At 36.5% G+C, this 19,664-nt stretch overlaps 2 protein-coding genes across 2 annotated transcripts; both read left to right on the forward strand.

Annotated features, from left to right (window-relative positions):
• Positions 1-6,892: 6,892 nt before the first annotated feature.
• Positions 6,893-8,001, forward strand: LOC308687937 (GTPase IMAP family member 9-like; the record flags this gene model as incomplete). The annotated part of the gene is made up of 2 exons (XM_081360756.1): positions 6,893-7,453; positions 7,915-8,001. The coding sequence occupies 2 exons, from the start codon at positions 6,893-6,895 to the stop codon at positions 7,999-8,001; spliced, it is 648 nt and encodes a 215-aa protein (XP_081216882.1).
• A 4,600-nt stretch (positions 8,002-12,601) lies between these two features.
• LOC308687938 (GTPase IMAP family member 9-like) lies at positions 12,602-13,681 on the forward strand (the record flags this gene model as incomplete). Its single annotated transcript, XM_081360757.1, has 1 exon — positions 12,602-13,681. A coding segment is annotated over one exon (1,080 nt), but the record flags the coding sequence as incomplete, so codon positions are not given.
• Between the last annotated feature and the right edge of the window lie 5,983 nt (positions 13,682-19,664).

A 19,664-nucleotide genomic window follows, 5' to 3' on the forward strand; every position in this document is an offset into this window, starting at 1 on the left:
ATGTAATATATTTTTATGATTGTGTTAAGTAACAGTTAGTTAATCAATAACTAATGAATTTTGTCATAACTCTTGAAGAACTACTACTAATTATCTACTAATTAAGGTTCAAGAAAAATAACTAAGAAGTAACTACTAATGAACAGTCATACAAAACTAACCTCAGATTAGTTTTTATATTTTATATACAGTACAGTGTGTGTCTGTTTTCCTCAGCATAGAATGCCATTGAGTAAATTCATGTTTGAGGCAATGACTGAGGGAAACTGAAAATATAGGGAACTTATTTGTAATTCATAAATAATTATCAAATAATTCTGCAGGAATTACTTAGAACCTGGAACAGTATTCTAAAGTGAGAATATAGGGAACTCATTAGTAATTAATAAATAATTATCAAATAATTATCCATGAATTAGGCTACTTATAACCTGAAACAGTATTCTAAAGTGAACATATAAGGAAATTAATTGGTAATTAACAAATAATTATTAGATAATTCTTCAGGAATTACTTAGAACCTGGAACAGTATTCTAAAGTGAGAATATAGGGAACTCATTAGTAATTAATAAATAATTATCAAATAATTATCCAGGAATTAGGCTACTTATAACCTGAAACAGTATTCTAAAGTGAACATAAGGAAATTAATTGGTAATTAACAAATAATTATTAGATAATTCTTCAGGAATTACTTGGAACCTGGAACAGTATTCTAAAGTGAGAATAAAGGAAACTCATTAGTAATTAATACAGAATTACCACATACTTCTGACTCAAATCAAACTTACTGTAAAAAACACATTATTAACGGTATTATCTAAACCTTTGTAAAATAGATAAGTTATCATACATTATGATACATTTTGCTAATTAAATAAAAAGTTTGCTTATTTGCAGATCAATATATAGCCTAGTAAATGTCTGCACTTATCTTTCTTATTAGTGCTGAAGAATGACTAAAACTGGCTAGAAAATAAAATAAAAAACATTGATCAGTGCTTTTTACTTTTCAAGTAATTACCTTTGTACATTTACTAAGGTAATTTTGAAAATGAATAGGCCAATAGTTTATCATTTTACTGGAGTAATATTGTATTGGGTTATCTGTACTTTTACTCAAGTACTTGATTTGTGTACTTCATCCACCACTCCACTGCTAAAATAAAACGCTTTATTGTAGTGACTACTGTGTATGACTGTTCATTAGTAGTTACTTCTTAGTTATTTTTCTTGCACATTAATTAATAGATAATTAATAATAGTTCTTCAAGAGTTATGACATAATTCATTAGTTATTGATTAACTAACTGAAACTTAACACAATCATACAATTCTATTACATACTAATTAGGTAACACATCTTCCTTAGTAGTTAACAGTAGTGACTTAAGTGTTAATAAATAATTATCTATTAGTTCCTCAATAATTCCTTATTAGTTATGCAGTAAGTAAGATACAGTATTCTAAAGTGTTACCACACTTTTTGTTTGGAAAGGCCATATGCGGGTGGGCGTGATTCACACCTGTGGAGTCAATGGGGCCCGCATAATGAGGCTGCATACGTAATGAGCCTTTCATTCAGGTGTGTGACTGAGCCACAAAAATGCAAGGACAATATATAACTGGTTTGTTGTTTTTTTCCACAAATTTTGCTTGCAAATTGTACAATATCCAAGGTAAACATTTCTAGTAATTGTGCAGTTAATTGTTCTCATACTGTATTTTCAGATTTGGAATATATTCTCTTCCCAAATGTGTCACTAATAAAGCATAATAAAATTATTTAAAGAGAAGGCTTATAATGACCTTTTAAGATTTTGTTTACATCTATCCTTATATATATATATATATATATATATATAATTTTTTTTTATACAATTAAGGTTATACAATTACAACCACATTTAAAATTGTAACAATATTTCCAGTGTAATCTTTCTTTGTATTCGCGATTCATATTAAAACAGTATTTTTGCCAGCTGTAGTAGCTCCACAACAGCGCGCATCTGTGCGTTCATTCATTCAAACGCGATTCATATTATTTAAACAGTATTTTTGCCAGCTGTAGTAGCTCCACAACAGCGCGCATCTGTGTGTTCGTTCGTTCATTCATTCATACACAGAAACGCAATTCATATTTAAACAGTATTTTTGCCAGCTGTAGTAGCTCCACAACAGCACGCATCTTTGCGTTCATTCATTCAAACGCGATTCATATTATTTAAACAGTATTTTTGCCAGCTGTAGTAGCTCCACAACAGCGCGCATCTGTGCGTTCATTCATTCAAACGCGATTCATATTATTTAAACAGTATTTTTGCCAGCTGTAGTAGCTCCACAACAGCACGCATCTGTGCGTTCGTTCGTTCGTTCATTCATTCATACACAGAAACGCAATTCATATTTAAACAGTATTTTTGCCAGCTGTAGATCCACAACAGCACGAATCTGAGCGTTCGTTCGTTCATTCATTCATACACAGAAACGCAATTCATATTTAAACAGTATTTTTGCCAGCTGTAGTAGCTCCACAACAGCACGCATCTGTGCGTTCGTTCGTTCATTCATTCATACACAGAAACGCAATTCATATTTAAACAGTATTTTTGCCAGCTGTAGCTCCACAACAGCACGCATCTGTGCGTTCATTCATTCAGATTAGAACAAAGCAAACAGAACTGACCTAATTCCTCAGCGGGATCCGTTTGCTCCTCGAAATGATACTTCCAGAACTTCTGAGGTAAATTTTTGCAGGATTATTATCAAGATAGTAGTATTCCTCACAGCATCGTAAAGTACATAAGTCCAGGGGCGTAGCAGCCATTATAAAAGTGGGGGGGACAAAAGCTGTATGTGACCATAGGACGTGACCCAAAGGTGATGTTCATTTTCCTGGCTCAAAACGAGGCGGAGGTGGTAAAATCCTAATAATGTTTAATAATAAGATAATTAAATGTGTATTTTTTTGTAGATCATCATATACCCTAATGTGTTTCCCACATTATTTTTGTTGGTGGAGCTTGGTACCTCTAGGGGGGTCCGGGGGCTTGCCCCCCCGGAAGAAAATTTTGTACATTTTAAAGATAAATTCATTAATCTGGTGCACTTTGAGTCACCCGAATCCACTGTTAAAAATAAATAATCCACCCGCAAACCGCCCGATGATATTCTCTGATTTAGATATCTGCATCTGATCATCACATTACAATTATTCAAATTCTGGTATCAAATTATTCAAATTATGGTAACATATCACACTGAAGTAGGCTGATTTAAAATGAACATTTATTTAAAATAAAAGTTCTTCTTTTGGCAAAATTACATTTCCTTATAGCCTAAACAGAGGCTTTACTCCCTTCAAACTTAAATTGTCAATGTTTCATTACATCACTGTTTGAAAACACAATTTTTTTTTGTACCTTTTATAAAGGCATTTTCCCCCTAATTTTATGCTCCATCTTTCATTTTAAATTCTTAAATTTGATCAATATATTCAATTAAAATAATAAGACACTAGGCTGTTACCAATCAAATTAAATAATTTACATTGAAAAAATATAACTGTATTAAATTAGATTATTTTAAATATTTTTGAATATACAAATAAGGAATGTTGAAAAGAATGATACTTTATGAAACTAAACCGCCAGTAGGAGGCGGCAGGCGACCGTCTTAATGAGCGAGTCATTGAGTCATTCATTCAAACGATTCGTTCAAACGGCTGATTTATTCAGAATGAGGCAGTTTATGAATGGGTAATTGAATCTTTGACTCAACCGATTTGTTCAAAACGCTGAATCATTCAGTAATGCAACGAGTGTTGCTGTGAGATGCGCGTTCTGCTGTGATCTTTGTTTGGGACTATTTTCGCTGATGAAACAGAGCAAAAACAGTCATTGCGACTAAAATGTAAGTGAGTACATTTTTGAGTACATCAAGTAAAATTATTGTAAGTTAATTTTAACTGTTTGTTTATTGAACTGTTATGAAACCAGTCACGGTTTCAATCTTGATGGCATTCAGGAAAACAGCTGGTCGGTTGTAGCCTAGCTATATATTGTTTCTTAACTAGGCTATATTGTTTCTAAAATGTTATAACTTCACGAGCCTCGACAGCGCACATTAGGCCTGTATTATTATCAACTATAGGCTATCAATCGCCACTTACATCAAATGAAATAAAACAGAATCATCCATTCCTCCACACGCATCCATCCATCCATCCACACACGTTTTCGGTGATTGCCTGGTTATTTTTTATTTTTATATTAAAAATTGTTTTAATCAGGGCATTTGTCCGAAAAAAAAAAAAAAAAAATGCGGGGGACAGAATCACCGGTTTCTAAAAGTGAGGGGGACGTGTCCCCCCCGTCCCCCCCGGTTGCTACGCCCCTGCATAAATCTCAAAGTGAACTCGCGGTGTGTGTTATCCAGCTGATGTGGGCGTTTCACAGGTTTGTTTGGATCGCCTCACATTTGCGTTTGAATAGCGCGCGCTCTCCGTGGGCGGAGCACATTAAAACTTAATTAGCTGAGATGAGAACGACTGACATCTCTCTCTTTGCATACATATTACATAAACTGTGAATATTTGTTTTTCATAAAAATTACTTCATTTAAAAGAAGAAAATTCAAGCTTCATGCCTGTGTGACTGTATGCCTGTTTGACTGAGTATTCGCTGAGTTACAGTTCGTTTTCGGACGCGTTTCAGAATTGACTTCACTGACGGAGAGTAGGCAGAACTCACATCATGTTTATTTTTCTTTATTTGGCAAAAAGCACAACATTTTGTTTTTATTATGAGCATACACAAAAAAAATACACACTAAACAGGATCGATTGATGTATAACACAAGCATATAAGATAAAAATTATTTTTTTTTTATTATTTTTTTTTTGCACTCATACGAAAAAAAACGAGCCTATCGCGCCGGCGCGACAGCCGACCTCAGGGGGTTAACTCCTCCTGGGGCAAACTCCAAGCAAGCTGGCGAAACTGCCAGGGCTTGGAGATCTCCCGCCCTCTTAAGCAAGGTAATGGCTAAGAGAAATGCCATCTTAAATGTCAAGTCCTTAGGTAAAGCCGACTGAAGTGGTTCGAAGGGGGCCAGGGATAACCCTTCAAGAACCACCGCCAGATCCCAGGCAGGAACTCTGGTCCTGGTTGTCGGTCTCATCCTCCATGTACCACGGAGAAAACGTATGACTAGCTGGTTCCTCCCCAGCGGCCCATCACTTAGTGGTGCATGGAAAGCCGCAATTGCAGCCACATACACCTTAAGTGTGGAAGGGGTAAGACCCGCAGAGAAACGATCTTGGAGAAACTCCAGAACTGAAGCCACCGGGCAGTTAACTGGATCTAACTCATGTTCTCTACACCAAGTGGAAAAGACATTCCACTTGAGGCCATATAATCTCCTAGTGGACGGAGCCCTAGAGCTAAGAATGGTTTCAACCACCCCGGCTGATAGACCAGCATTTAGGTACTGGTCCCCCTCAGGGGCCGGACCCACAGTTTCCACAGCTCCGGGCGAGGGTGGAATACTGTGCCCTCCACCTGAGACAACAGATCCCTCCTCAGAGGAATCTACCATGGTGGAGCTATCAGGAGTGAAATTATGTCTGAAAACCATACTCGGGCCGGCCACAACAGGGCTACCAGAAGAAGACTGATGCCCTCCTGACGGACCCTCTCCAGGACCCCCGGGAGCAGAGCGATCGGGGGAAAAACATACAGGTGAAGCCTTGGCCAGGCCTGTACCATGGCATCCAACCCCAGTGGGGCTGGATGTGTGAGGGAGAACCAAAGTGGACAGTGGGCCCTCTCTCGAGACGCAAATAGATCCACTTCCATTGGTCCAAACCTCTTCCATATCAACTCCACCACCTCTGGGTGAAGTCTCCATTCCCCGGGCCTCAGCCCCTGTCTCGACAGGATGTCTGCTCCCTGATTCTGAACCCCCGGGACATATATTGCTCTGATAGATAATATTTTCCCCTGGGACCATAGAATAATCTGATGTGCCAGTCTTGATAGAGGGCGCGATCTGAGTCCCCCTTGTCGGTTCAGATAAGCTACCACTGATGTATTGTCTGAACTTATCAGGACGTGATAGCCTTTGATGTCTGGGAGGAAGCTCCTCAGAGCCCTGAACACAGCCAACATCTCTAGGCAATTTATATGCCAAGAATGATGATGGTCCTGCCACAGACCCCTGGCAAAGCGGCCGTCCATGACCGTGCCCCAGCCAGTGAGGGAGGCGTCTGTCGAAACAGTTCTCCGGCGACATGACGCTCTTAACACTGGCCCTTGGGACAAGAACCAATGTTTCTTCCATATTAATAGGGAACGAAGGCATCTGCTCGTAACCCTGATTGTACGGAATGGATTTCCCCTCGGGGAAAACCCCTTGGCTTCCAGCCACCACTGAAGGGGCCTCATGTGTAGAAGGCCCAAAGGTACTATGTTGGATGCCACTGCCATGAGGCCCAGCAGTCTTTGAAATTGCTTTACAGTGATGGCCTGGCCTAGCTTTATCCCGGACACCATGGCCAGGATGGACTCGATACACGCGGGAGACATATGTGCCCACATCATAACCGAATTTCCATACCACGCCCAGAAACGTTCTGGGCTGGTTCCAACACCCTTTTCTTCTTTTCTTATTTCAGCAAAATATTGGAAAACAAGCGGAACAGAAAACCGGAACCAGAAGAAACAACATACAGCAAGAGAACATCATCCAACCCAAGCAGGTGAGAACTTGTGCTTTATTACACTTTTCCCAAATATCACGACATGTTTCTTGAAAAGTAAATGAAACTTAATCTCTTATTTGTCTGCTCTAAAACCCAGTGTCACAGTCCATACAGAACAGACATACAGTATGAAACTTGGAAAGCACACAGATCTCAGGATCGTGATGGTTGGTAAAACTGGGGCTGGAAAGAGTGCAACAGGAAACACCATCCTGGGACAAAAGGAGTTTAAAGAAGAATTGTCTACAGAATCTGTGACTGAGAGATGCCAACAACATCAGCAGACGGTTGAAGGTCGAAACATCTCAGTGATCGACACTCCAGGACTGTGTGACACATCAGTCAGTGAAGAACAAGTGAAGGGGGAAATAGTGAAGTGTGTCTACATGTCTGCTCCTGGTCCTCATGTGTTTCTGCTGGTCATCAGACTGGACGTGAGATTCACAAAGGAACAGAAACACACAATTAAATGGATTCAGGAGAACTTTGGAGAAGAAGCTGCTCGTTACACCATCATTCTGTTCACTAGAGGAGATCAGTTAAAAACATCTATAGAGGAGTTTCTGACAAAAAACAAGCAAATTAATGAGCTAGTTAGAAAGTGTAAAGGAGGTTATCATGTGTTCAATAACACAGATGAAGACAATCGATCACAGGTCACTGAACTGCTGGAGAAGATCGAGAGAATGGTGATGGAGAATATTTTATATATTATATATAATATATATTACATAAATACTGCAGCAGGTGGCAAAAAAGAGTGTCTTTTATGCTATGTTTTAACGAACGTATTTACTTGTTACAAAAAAAACTGATTTGGCTTTGTTAAAATGTGTGCCTTATTTACTAAATTAATAAAATAAGTCTAAATAAGAGGTTCAGATGACCAAACCAAGGTTTTCTTGCATAATTAACATTTTAATTGTTTGGTCAGACATACACATTCATAAATCTGGGATTATATTAAACGTTGACTTATGTTATGTATGTTAAATATGATAAACAATTATATGTGCACACCTATAACTGCGCTTTGAATGAGATTGAATCACATGCTAAATGACCGATCTACCCAGTACTCTCATTCACGAACGAAAGTACCAGTTTGATCAATTCGTTCACGAACAAGATCTCTCTCTCTCTCGTTCAGACTCGAAACAGAGCGATCTCGTTCAGTGATGGGCGTAGTCGTTCAGTAGATCCAACCAATTACATGCCCCTTCACAGCCCGAACTGAAATGTTATTTGCTGACGTTACGCAAATGAGACCTAACCAATACTGTCATATTTTTTGGTTTGTTTTAGTTTTTAGAGAAGTGCATATGACATGAATAAAACGTAATTAATTCATTTTTGATAATACAAAATGAACACAAGTAGTAAAGTCAATTTTTCAAAGTGCAAAATACCACAAAACTAAGTCTAAAACACACAAACAAAATATAAGAAAATCAGGTAAAGAGAAGTGTAAATTTAAATCAAGTAAACAGTCAAGTGCCCCCCCCCCTTAGCTCAAACCAAGTAAAAAATGACAATGTTAATTTGTCTTTGTTATATTTAACCATCAGCTTGCGTTATTAAACTGATTTCATTACAATGGTAAAGTGTAAATTTCATTCTTTGATGCAAATATGCTGACTACACAAACCCAGCTCTATCTGTTCGCCATCATTATCGTTCAAACAACTGGTTCTTTTCGTTCACGAACGACATGTACCAGTTCGTTCACGAGAAGATCTCTCTCTCGTTCAGACTCAAAAGCAACTCGGTCACAGTCAGTGAAGGGCGTATTCGTTCACTACATCCACCAAATCACATGCTCCGTCACATCTCATACTCGAACGCTATTGGCTCAGGGTTTAGTCATTCTTTGACAGGTTGAAAACACAGAGCCGGTTCACTGAGCTGCGCATGCGCTGCTAATAGCGCCGCTCTGCTGTGGAGGGAGGGATTTCAGTGAACGAGAAATATGAGTCAATGGATTACATGAACGAGAACGATTCGTTCACCTAAAAGATTCGTTCAAAAAGAGTTGCCAGTATTTTACTGTAAAAAAAACCTGGTAAGGTCTAACAGTGTAGTATTTTGCAGAGTTAGATAAAAGCAACTATCATTACAATGATTTTGTTTCTTTAAAAGTTTTTTATAGATTTGGCTTGTTACCTCCACATTTGTATGGTCTGATACTTCACCTTTATAAAACTGAATTAACTTATTTTTACATTTTTAAACCTATTCATTTGAGTACTTGCCATGACTAATATGACAAAGCATTATAAGACAGAGTAAACATAGGTCATGGCCCAAAACATACAGTAGTTCTGCAAGATCTTTGTCTTTAGGTGTCGAAATGCAGCCAATGTGTGACGCTGCCATTTATTTATTTTTTTACAGTATGAGGGAGTGTAGAGACACTTCCTGGGTCCGGCTCACACAGACAAACACAGAGGGACTTTGAACGACAAGCTCTAATTGCATGAAACATAATGGCATCAGCATGTAAAGGTCAGTCTAAGTTAAATAACCTAATGTGAAACTACTAGTTTAACACCATACTGAGAAATTGATCGTATACTTTTTGTTGCTGGTATAATTGACAGCATTAAACAGTAAATCAGAAAGTAAATAGTGAAGATAATCTACAGTAGTGTTTAGTCGCCATGCTACAACCTTAAATTTCTACTATTCAGTTCTACTTATTAATTTTATAAAATATATGTGTATACAAGTACTACAGAGTATCATGATTAAAATACTGTATGATGTTACCAAAATAACGGTGAGGTAATGTCATCTGTCTTCTATGCCAGCAGCACCAGTGTCAAAAGCAGAGGACAATGTGTGTGCATTTATTGATAGTTTGTTAATATCTGCATCTGTGTAGTTCTTTGTCATAAATGCAGTTTACATAATATGATGCGGGAGCAATTCAAACAGAATAACTCTGAATATTAGAAAACAAGCTAATAAAAGTCACATAAAAACAGCAGAAATAAAAGAAACTATTACAAATAAAGGAAATTACTAAGACAATCCAGATCCTAATGTATTCATACCGCAATGCATGATGCGAGCCATGAATGAGTTGTGATTGGTGGCAGCCACTGCAACATGCTTTATTATTGTCACCATTGTTGAGATTCACAGGCTGATTATTGATGTCTGTGTGTCCAGATGAAATATATTTTTGCAACGTTTTTGTATTAGAACAACTTGTAAGAAATCCTTTGGATTACATTGAAAATGCTAAAAATATAACGACAGTACTATAAACAGTAAAGTAAACCTTAACCCTTGTATGGTGTTCCCGTTTTCATTTTTTATCAAAAGAAAAATGATACAATTAATTTTTTTTTCAAACTGAGACTCATTGGCCTTGGCTCATTTTCTGTGAGGAATATATATCAGAACAAAAACCCTAACCCTAAAAGTGTGGAAATTGTAGGTCCTGTGTACCTTTACTCTGTCCTCCTCCTGTCAGGACCTGCTGTTAGTGTGTGTATGTTCTTGTATATGGTTTATGAGGACACAAATGTGTATAATGACATGGGTGTTACAACGTAAACATGGTTTATGACGACATCTGTGTCCTCATACTAAAACATACTAAATGGTGTTTTTTGAAATTCAAAAAATGCCAAAAGTTTTCTGTGATTGATGGGTTTAGGGGTAGGGTTAGTGTAGGGGGATATATTATACAGTTTGTACATTAGAAAAACCATTATGCCTATGGAGAGTGACCGTACACCACATATCCAAGTGAGTGTGTGTGTGTGTGTGTGTGTGTATGTGCATGTGTATGTGTGTGTGTGGGTGTGTGTTTTGTGTGTGTCTGTGTGTGTGTGTTGTGGGTGTGTGTGTTGTGGGTGTGTGTATGTGTCTGCATGAGTGTGTGTGTGTGTGTGCGCGTGTGAGAGAGATTGTGTGTAAGTGTGAAAGAGTGCAAGAGTGAGTTTTGTGCTTCTACTCCTGCCATTCCCACACGAGGTTGCAATTCTTAAATGTGATCTAACAAAGGTAAAGAGAAAATACTGACCATATGTGCTGTTTATATTGCTTGTAATTGGGATGAAGTAAACATCTGTTGAGTATTTTAACATAACCTTTTTGATTGTGTTGAATTAAAAACCCAAAAATGCAGCGGGTCCACCAGACCCACGAACACTGGCTGAGTAACAAAAATATGAACACCACACAAGGGTTAATCAGAAACTTGATACTAAATGAGTTCAGTGATTCAGGTCAAATGATGATTATGTCTAAACATAACCAACACCATCAGATCACATTTTCACTCTGTTCATCTGGCAGTTATAACTCTATTACAACAGCCAAACAAAATATAATGTTAATAGTTTAAGGGTCATGAGCCCAACTAAAGCAAACACCGATCACCATAATGGTGACTATACGTGTACTTTAGTGATTTTCTCCTTCAGTGATTCTGCTTGTTATCATCAGGTGTCTTCAATAATGCTCAATCATCACTCAATTAATCACTTAATTATCTAATTAACTTTTACACTCGTCAGTGTTCATTTAACACTCATATGTTAACACTAACACTCTTGAGTCTGGAGCCAAATAAACTCCCAGTAGAGTTTAACACTGGAGTTTTGCTGTGTATATGTGAATTGTTCCTAATGTTCCTCTCCCATCTGATTACAATGCAAAAGGAACAAAATCATGAAACAACTTGAGTAAAGAAAAATCACATTATACAAGGAAATAGTGTTATGACTTTCAGAAACAAACCCAAGTGCAGACAGTCTTCAAAACACACAGTTTACTATAGACAGAAAAACAGGGAAAACAAAACCCACAAGGGGGCAAATAACATAGACTGGGGAAAAATACAAATCACAAAACTAGACTTGGACTAGACAATTAACAGACAGCAATCACTAGTTAAATCATGATAAATCATAAATCTGTATCACTAGACAACAGGTGATACAGATTAAACAATAATGACAAATGAGGCGAACAAGGGGGTGGGGTAAGGGAACGAGACAACACAAGCACACAGCCCAAAAAAAAAAAAAAACATGGGTCTGTCATGATCCTGCCTCAAGACTAAGGATAAAACAAGGACAAGAGCAATAGCACAGCAGAAAACATACATGATATAAAGAGCAAATAATCAGCCTCTTAGATGTAAATTTCCCTCAATATTCTCTATAAAATAAATAGAAATGTACACACTGATCACCATGTGCTTTCATTTCCACATATTAAGGCAAAAAACAAAAATATAACTCAAAAAGGGTACAATGACAAAAATAATCAAACAGGTATACGTAAAATATCAGTATACACATAAATAGGAGTGAAAATATAGATATAAAAGCAATAATTCCAATAAAGATTAAATAAGATTATCAGAAGTAAAAAGAAACCAACTTATCTCATGAGATATTACAATGCAAAAGAAGACAGAACAGGAAGTTAACTTCCTGTTCTGTCTTCTTCCCTTTTGCATTGTAATCTCTCATGAGATAAATTGGTTTCTTTTTACTTCTGATAATCTTATTTAATCTTTTTTTTAATTGTACATACATATATATATATATATATATATATATATATATATATATATATATATATATATATATATATATATATATATATATATATGCTCATGACATCACAACAATTAAAGGGGAAAGCACTCATTTCAATCAGGCAGCCACACCAAATATATGTAAATTAACCATTTTGTGTGAATTGTACTTAATGATACATGTATTTAACAGTATAATTTCTATACCTGTTACACTTGTGGGGCCCAGCCAAATGTCTCCACAATGTCAAAAAAAACATAATTTCTCCTCTCACTTTCAGAGCTCAGGATTGTTCTGGTGGGTAAAACTGGATCAGGAAAGAGTTCAGCAGGAAACACCATCCTGGGTCCAGAGAATTCTGATAAGCATTTTAAAACAGAAGCTTCACCACAGTCAATTACTAAAACCTCTGAGAGTCAAAAAGTAAAGATTGGTGACCGGATCATCTCAGTCATTGACACTCCAGGACAGCTTGATACATCAATGTCAGAACAAGAACTGAAGACTGAGATGGAGAAGTGTGTCTACATGTCTGTTCCTGGTCCTCATGTGTTTCTGCTGGTGATCAAAGTGGGGAGATTCACAGAAGAAGAGAAGAGTGCAGTGACATGGATTAAGGAGAACTTTGGAGAAGAAGCTGCACGTTACACCATCATTCTGTTCACTCACGCTGATCAACTGAAGAAGAAACCCTTAGATAAGTATATCAGTGAAAGTAATGATCTCATGGCTTTTGTTAATGAGTGCGGCGGCAGATTTCACTCCTTCAACAATGAAGACATGGAGAATCGCGATCAGGTCACTGAACTGCTGGAGAAGATTGAGAAGATGGTGGGGAAGAATGGAGGACAACACTACACCAATGAGATGTATAGAGAAGCCCAGAGAAAAATTGAATGGGAGGCTTGGAAACAAAAAGCTAAAGATTATGGGAAAAAAGCTCTAACACTAGTAGTAAGGGGAACAGCAGTAGGAGCAGCAACAGCAGCAGGAGGAACGGGAGCAGCACTAGCACTAGCAGGACGAGCAGCAACAGCAGCAGCAGGACGAGCAGCAACAACAGCAGCAGGAGCAGCAGCTTTAGGAGCAGCAGGACGAGCAGCAACAACAGAAGGAGCAGTAGCTTTAGGAGCTGTAACAGCAGCAGCAGTAACAGCAGCAGCAGTAACAGCAGCAGGAGGAGCAGTAGCTTTAGCAGCAGTAACAGCAGCAGGAGGAGCAGCAGCTTTAGCAGCAGTAACAGCAGCAGCAGTAACAGCAGCAGGAGGACCAGGAGGACCAGGAGCAGGAGGACCAGGAGCAGGAGGACCAGGACCAGGAGGACCAGGACCAGGAGGAGCACTAGCAGAATGAGCAGCAACAACAGAAGGAGCAGCAGTAGGAGCAGTAACAGCAGCAGGAGGACCAGGAGCAGGAGGACCAGGAGCAGGAGGAGCACTAGCAGAACGAGCGGCAACAACAGTAGGAGCAGCAGCTTTAGGAGCACTAAGATTGGCATAAAACTCTAAGGCACGGTACTCTAATAAAATAAAAAAAAAAGAAGAAGAAAAAAAGAATATTCTGCCAATAGATGTGCACTGTAAAAAGTTAACATGCAGTTGTTGCTTTAAGGAGGTATTTCTACCTGATTTTACCTAAAAATTCTATTTTAGTTGTTGTAACCTAATTCAATCAGGTTTATGTAATACAAAACGAGAACGCTGTTATAACTTAAGTGAGTTACATTGATCCAATATGCAATTTCCAATAAAGCTCTGCATGGCTACATTTGACACATGTGCACCTGCTGCTCAATACATTTTTGCTTCAATGAGATATTGTGTTTTTTAAAAAAAAAAAATTATTTTACTAATTAAGTAGCATCAACGTAAAAAAATAAATAAATAAATAAATAAAATAAATCAACTGGCAGCGCTACTCTTCAGCGCAATGGTAACATACATTAACATCAACTGCCAACATCTTTCCATTTACTGAAAAACACTTACAATAACACTTAATCCATAAATTTACTGATCTATGATCAACTTATCTCTCAATGCTTTTGAGAAACGCAGCCCTGGGCAGTGGAGATGTAGTTCCCATCAATCTTTGCAATGGACTGCATTAGGAGAGTACGTTTAGGTATTAAGCGTTATTTTATGTGTTTTACAGAAACTGGAAATATTTTGGTAGTTTATATTAATGTTTAATGTTCAGCTATGTTGGACATTTAGAGGAGTTTCTGTTATTAAATGTTCTGGTTACCATTGTGCTGAAGCTTGTGCTCAGGATGTGGACACTCAATGATTAATGTTACTAACACTTGTCTTTATTTAGTAAATCACAATATACATTGGATATTATGATGAACAATACTGTTAACCCAACCAAACTGATTTATTTTTGAAGAAATTAAGGTCATAACGTATTTATTTCTGTCTTCAAATACATAAAAGTGGTGTATATATATATATATATATATATATATATATATATATATATATATATATATATATATATATATATATATATTAGTGGTGTATATATATATATATATATATATATATATATATATATATATATATATATATATATATATATATATATATATATATATATATATTATATATATATATATATCAAGGTGGAAAATAACTTTCATCACATAAAGCAAAAGTTTATATCAAAAATAGCAAATAATTTTTTCTTCAGGTTATATCAACTGACAATTAGGCTTCAGTAAAACCTTGTTTTTCAGGTTGGTTGAATTCAGTTATAATCGTTAATCTTTAGTTATTTCTTTCACTTCAACACACCCAGTCAGTGAGTCAGTCCTAGAGCTCCTCCGGTCTGATTTTAGGGGGAAATCGGGTCTATCGGAGACATCCAATAGATTTCTTAGGTGCTGAAAGGACACCACAGACACAGTGTAATCATGGGAAAATCTCAGCTGTGAAAAATATGATACACCGCCCACATAGCAACATTGTGACGGCCCAGATCCGGCCCACATCTGGCACACGCGGAAAGATGATCTGGCCCACATGCAGCATGGACTTACGGCACTTGGGTGGGCCACTCCTGTTTGCCAAATCTGGGCCACAAGCAGGCCATAGCAATGCCACATCTCAGCCAAGAGCAAAGAAATAAACCAGAACTGGAGGATTAAACAACTCCACAAACAGCATTACCAGCTTCACTTATTACCAACCAGACTGACTTTATTTCTGTCAGACGTCTACAGAAGTTTTTTATTGAGAATTAACAGAGGTTTAACTATAATGTGTTTCATTTAAAGTCACCATTACAGTGAATAGTGTTTCCATTAGTTGGGCTCTTAACTCTTATTATATCTTTTGTCTTCTTTAGCCGCTGTGACAGTGTGTTTGTCAAACACATTTGCAGCAGCAAAGAAAGCTAAAGTGAAATGAGATCAGGTGATGATGGTTACCTGTTGATGGTTTTATAATCATCATGAAATAACCTGTTTCACTGAGATAATTTGAATCTAACAATTGTGTTGTACCATTAATATATTGTCATCACAAACCCTGTGTTACTGCACCGTGAGGTCCAGCAATATTATAATAATCAGTTAGAAGACTTTAACAAACATGAGCACGAATCATTACTGTTCGATCACAAACACAGACATCAATAATCAACGTATGAATCTCAACAATGGTGAGAATCAAAAGTACTTTGCTGCAATGCATGCTGGGTACCATCATTGTACAAAACTCCCAGCATGCATTGCAACATGAATAAATTATGCTGCTAAATTGTCCTATTAATTTGTTTAATTCTAAATATGTGACCCTGGACCACAAAACCAGTCTTATGTGTATTTTTTTTTAAAATTGAGATTTATACATCATCCGAAAGCTGAATACATAATCTTTCCATTGATGTATGCTTTGTTAGGATAGGACAATATTTGGCCGAGATACAACTATTGAAAATCTGGAATCTGAGGGTACAGAAAAATCGAAACATTGAGAAAATCGCCTTTAAAGTTGTCCATTTCTATTGGCGATAGTGCTGCATCCATTCACAAAAATAAATGTTTTATATATTTAAGGTGGGAAATTTACAATATATCTTCATGGAACATGATCTTTACTTAATATCCTAATGATTTTTGGCATAAAAGAAAAATCTATAATTTTGACCCATACAATGTATTGTTGGCTATTGCCACAAATATACCCGTGCAACATAAGACTGGTTTTGTGATCCAGGGTCACATATGTGCTTTTATTTTTTTGCTGTTGTTTTTGTTGTGGCATTTAGTAGCTTTTCAGTGATGTTCTGAATTAATCTAAAAAAAATAAAATATTGTCACCCTTGTTGAGATTCATGTGCTGATTTTTGATATCTAAGTGTGTCACCATGGATTTTTTTTCGTGCTCATGTTTGTTAAAGTCTTCTAACTGATTGTTATAATATTGCTGGATCTCATGCTGCAGTAACACAGGGTTTGTGATGAGAATATATTAATGGTACAACACAATTGTGAGATTCAAATTATCTCAGTGAAACAGGTTATTTCATGATGATTATAAGACCATCAACAGGTAACCATCATCACCTGATCTCATTTCTTTCTTTGCTGCTGCAAATGTGTTTGACAAACACTCTGTCACAGCGGCCAAAGAAGACAAAATATATAATAAGAGTTAAGAGCCCAACTAATGGAAACACTATTCACTGTAATGGTGACTTTAAATGAAACACATTATAGTTAAACCTCTGTTAATTCTCAATAAAAACTTTTGTAGACGTCTGACAGAAATAAAGTCAGTCTGGTTGGTAATAAGTGAAGCTGGTAATGCTGTTTGTGGAGTTGTTTAATCCTCCAGTTCTGGTTTATTTCTTTGCTCTTGGCTGAGATGTGGCATTGCTATGGCCTGCTTGTGGCCCAGATCTGGCAAACAGGAGTGGCCCACCCAAGTGCCGTAAGTCCATGCTGCATGTGGGCCAGATCATCTTTCCGCGTGTGCCAGATGTGGGCCGGATCTGGGCCGTCACAATGTTGCTATGTGGGCGGTGTTTTGCCAGATGAGAAGTTTATCTATGTATCATCTTTTTACTCTTTTAATTCATTTTATAACTGTTTTAATTTTCCTTGCTCTTAATTTGGGATTATTTTAATTCATTTCTGTAAAGCACTTTGAATTGTGTATGAGATGTGCTATATAAATAAACTTGCCTTGCCTAAAAAACATCTTTAGGTTGGATCATCCAACTTGGATGTTATAAAACAAAATCCCCAGTAATGTGTTAATAGTGTCCATATGTGTCCACACTACAGTTTGTTTAACTAAAGCAGTGTTGAAGTTTATTAGACAATTAAAGTGCCAACACACTGAAGGAAAATGGATCAAGCATTCAGAAATATTTTCTTAAAACATCTACAATGGCTGAAAATATTAACTAACAAATATCAAGGGTCAAGAGACAACCTAAAGTAAACGCTGATCACCATAATGGTAATGGCAAAGAAACAGTCATTCATCAACATCTAATAATAAAACATCAAAATCTAAACCCCTATTAATTCTCAATAAAACCTTCTGTAGACGTCTGACAGAAATAAAGTCAGTCTGGTTAGTAATAAGTGAAGCTGGTAATGCTGTTTGTGGAGTTGTTTAATCCTCTGCTGAGATCTTCACAGATTTAATGTCTTCTTTTCTCTAGGCTGTATATAAATATGTACACTGAGGGGTGTTAATTTAACACTGGGGATTTTGCTGTGCACTATTCATTTGGAACTCAAACCATTTTAATCTGTTTGTTGCTGGTACTTTGATTTACCAACTTTAAGTGTCTGTTGAGCTTCAAGAAATCAATTCATAGCTGGATCCACCAGGACTTCTATAAGTGAAATAACAGGATTTGCATGTTTGTGGGCAAGTCGTGCTTTCCCAGCTAGCAGGGAACGTTCTCAGAACTTTCGCTAACATTCCCTACAAGTTTGGTTAATGTTCTAAAGAAAACATTTGAATGTAATGTTTACCGAACATTTTAAGGATGTTTTCTCATTTTAAAAAATGTTCCTATAACGTTATATGAAAACTAAGATATAACATTTTAACTGCAACATTCAAAAGATGTTTTGGGAATGTTTCTGAAATAACAAGTTGTACTATGATCTCAAAATATCATTGTCCCTATGTTTCATTATAACGAAAGAAGAACGTTCTCTCTGTCACGTTAGGAAAACGTTTTGAGGATATCATTGAGAGATGAGATGTTGAATGTTCTTTAGAAAACGTTATTTTAATGTGACAAGTTAACAAAATTATAACATTTTATTTGCAACATTTTGAGAATATTTTGGGAATGTTGTTAAAGTTAAAGTTTGTACAATGATCTCAAAATAACATTGTCCCAATGTTTCATAAAAACAAAAGAGGAACATTCTCTCTGTCACATTAGGAAAATGTTTTGAGGATATCATTGAGAGATGAGAGGTTGAATGTTCTTTAGAAAACGTTCTTCTATGTGACGAGTTAACAAAATTATAACATTTTATTTGCAACATTTTGAGAATATTTTGGGAATGTTGCTAAAGTTAAAGTTTGTACAATGATCTCAAAATAACATTGTCCCAATGTTTCATAAAAACAAAAGAGGAACATTCTCTCTGTCACATTAGGAAAATGTTTTGAGGATATCATTGAGAGATGAGAGGTTGAATGTTCTTTATAAAACGTTATTTTAATGTGACGAGTTAACAAAATTATAACATTTTATTTGCAACATTTTGAGAATATTTTGGGAATGTTGTTAAAGTTAAAGTTTGTACAATGATCTCAATATAACATTGTCCCAATGTTTCATAAAAACAAAAGAAGAACATTCTCTCTGTCACATTTGTAGAATATTTTGAGGATATCATTGAGAGATGAGAGGTTGAATGTTCTTTATAAAACGTTCTTCTAATGTGACGAGTTAACACAATTAGAACATTTTACCTGCAACATTTTGAGCATATTTTGGGAATGTTGTTAAAGTTAGAGTTTGTACAATGATCTCAATATAACATTGTCCCAATGTTTCATGATAACAAAAGAAGAACATTCTACTTGCAACATTTTGAGCATATTTTGGGAATGTTGTTAAAGTTAGAGTTTGTACAATGATCTCAATATAACATTGTCCCAATGTTTCATGATAACAAAAGAAGAACATTCTACTTGCAACATTTTGAGCATATTTTGGGAATGTTGTTAAAGTTAAAGTTTGTACAATGATCTCAATATAACATTGTCCCAATGTTTCATGATAACAAAAGAAGAACATTCTACTTGCAACATTTTGAGCATATTTTGGGAATGTTGTTAAAGTT

This window comes from Scardinius erythrophthalmus, assembly GCF_964197995.2.
Source record: "Scardinius erythrophthalmus genome assembly, chromosome: 3".
NCBI lineage: Eukaryota > Metazoa > Chordata > Actinopteri > Cypriniformes > Leuciscidae > Scardinius > Scardinius erythrophthalmus.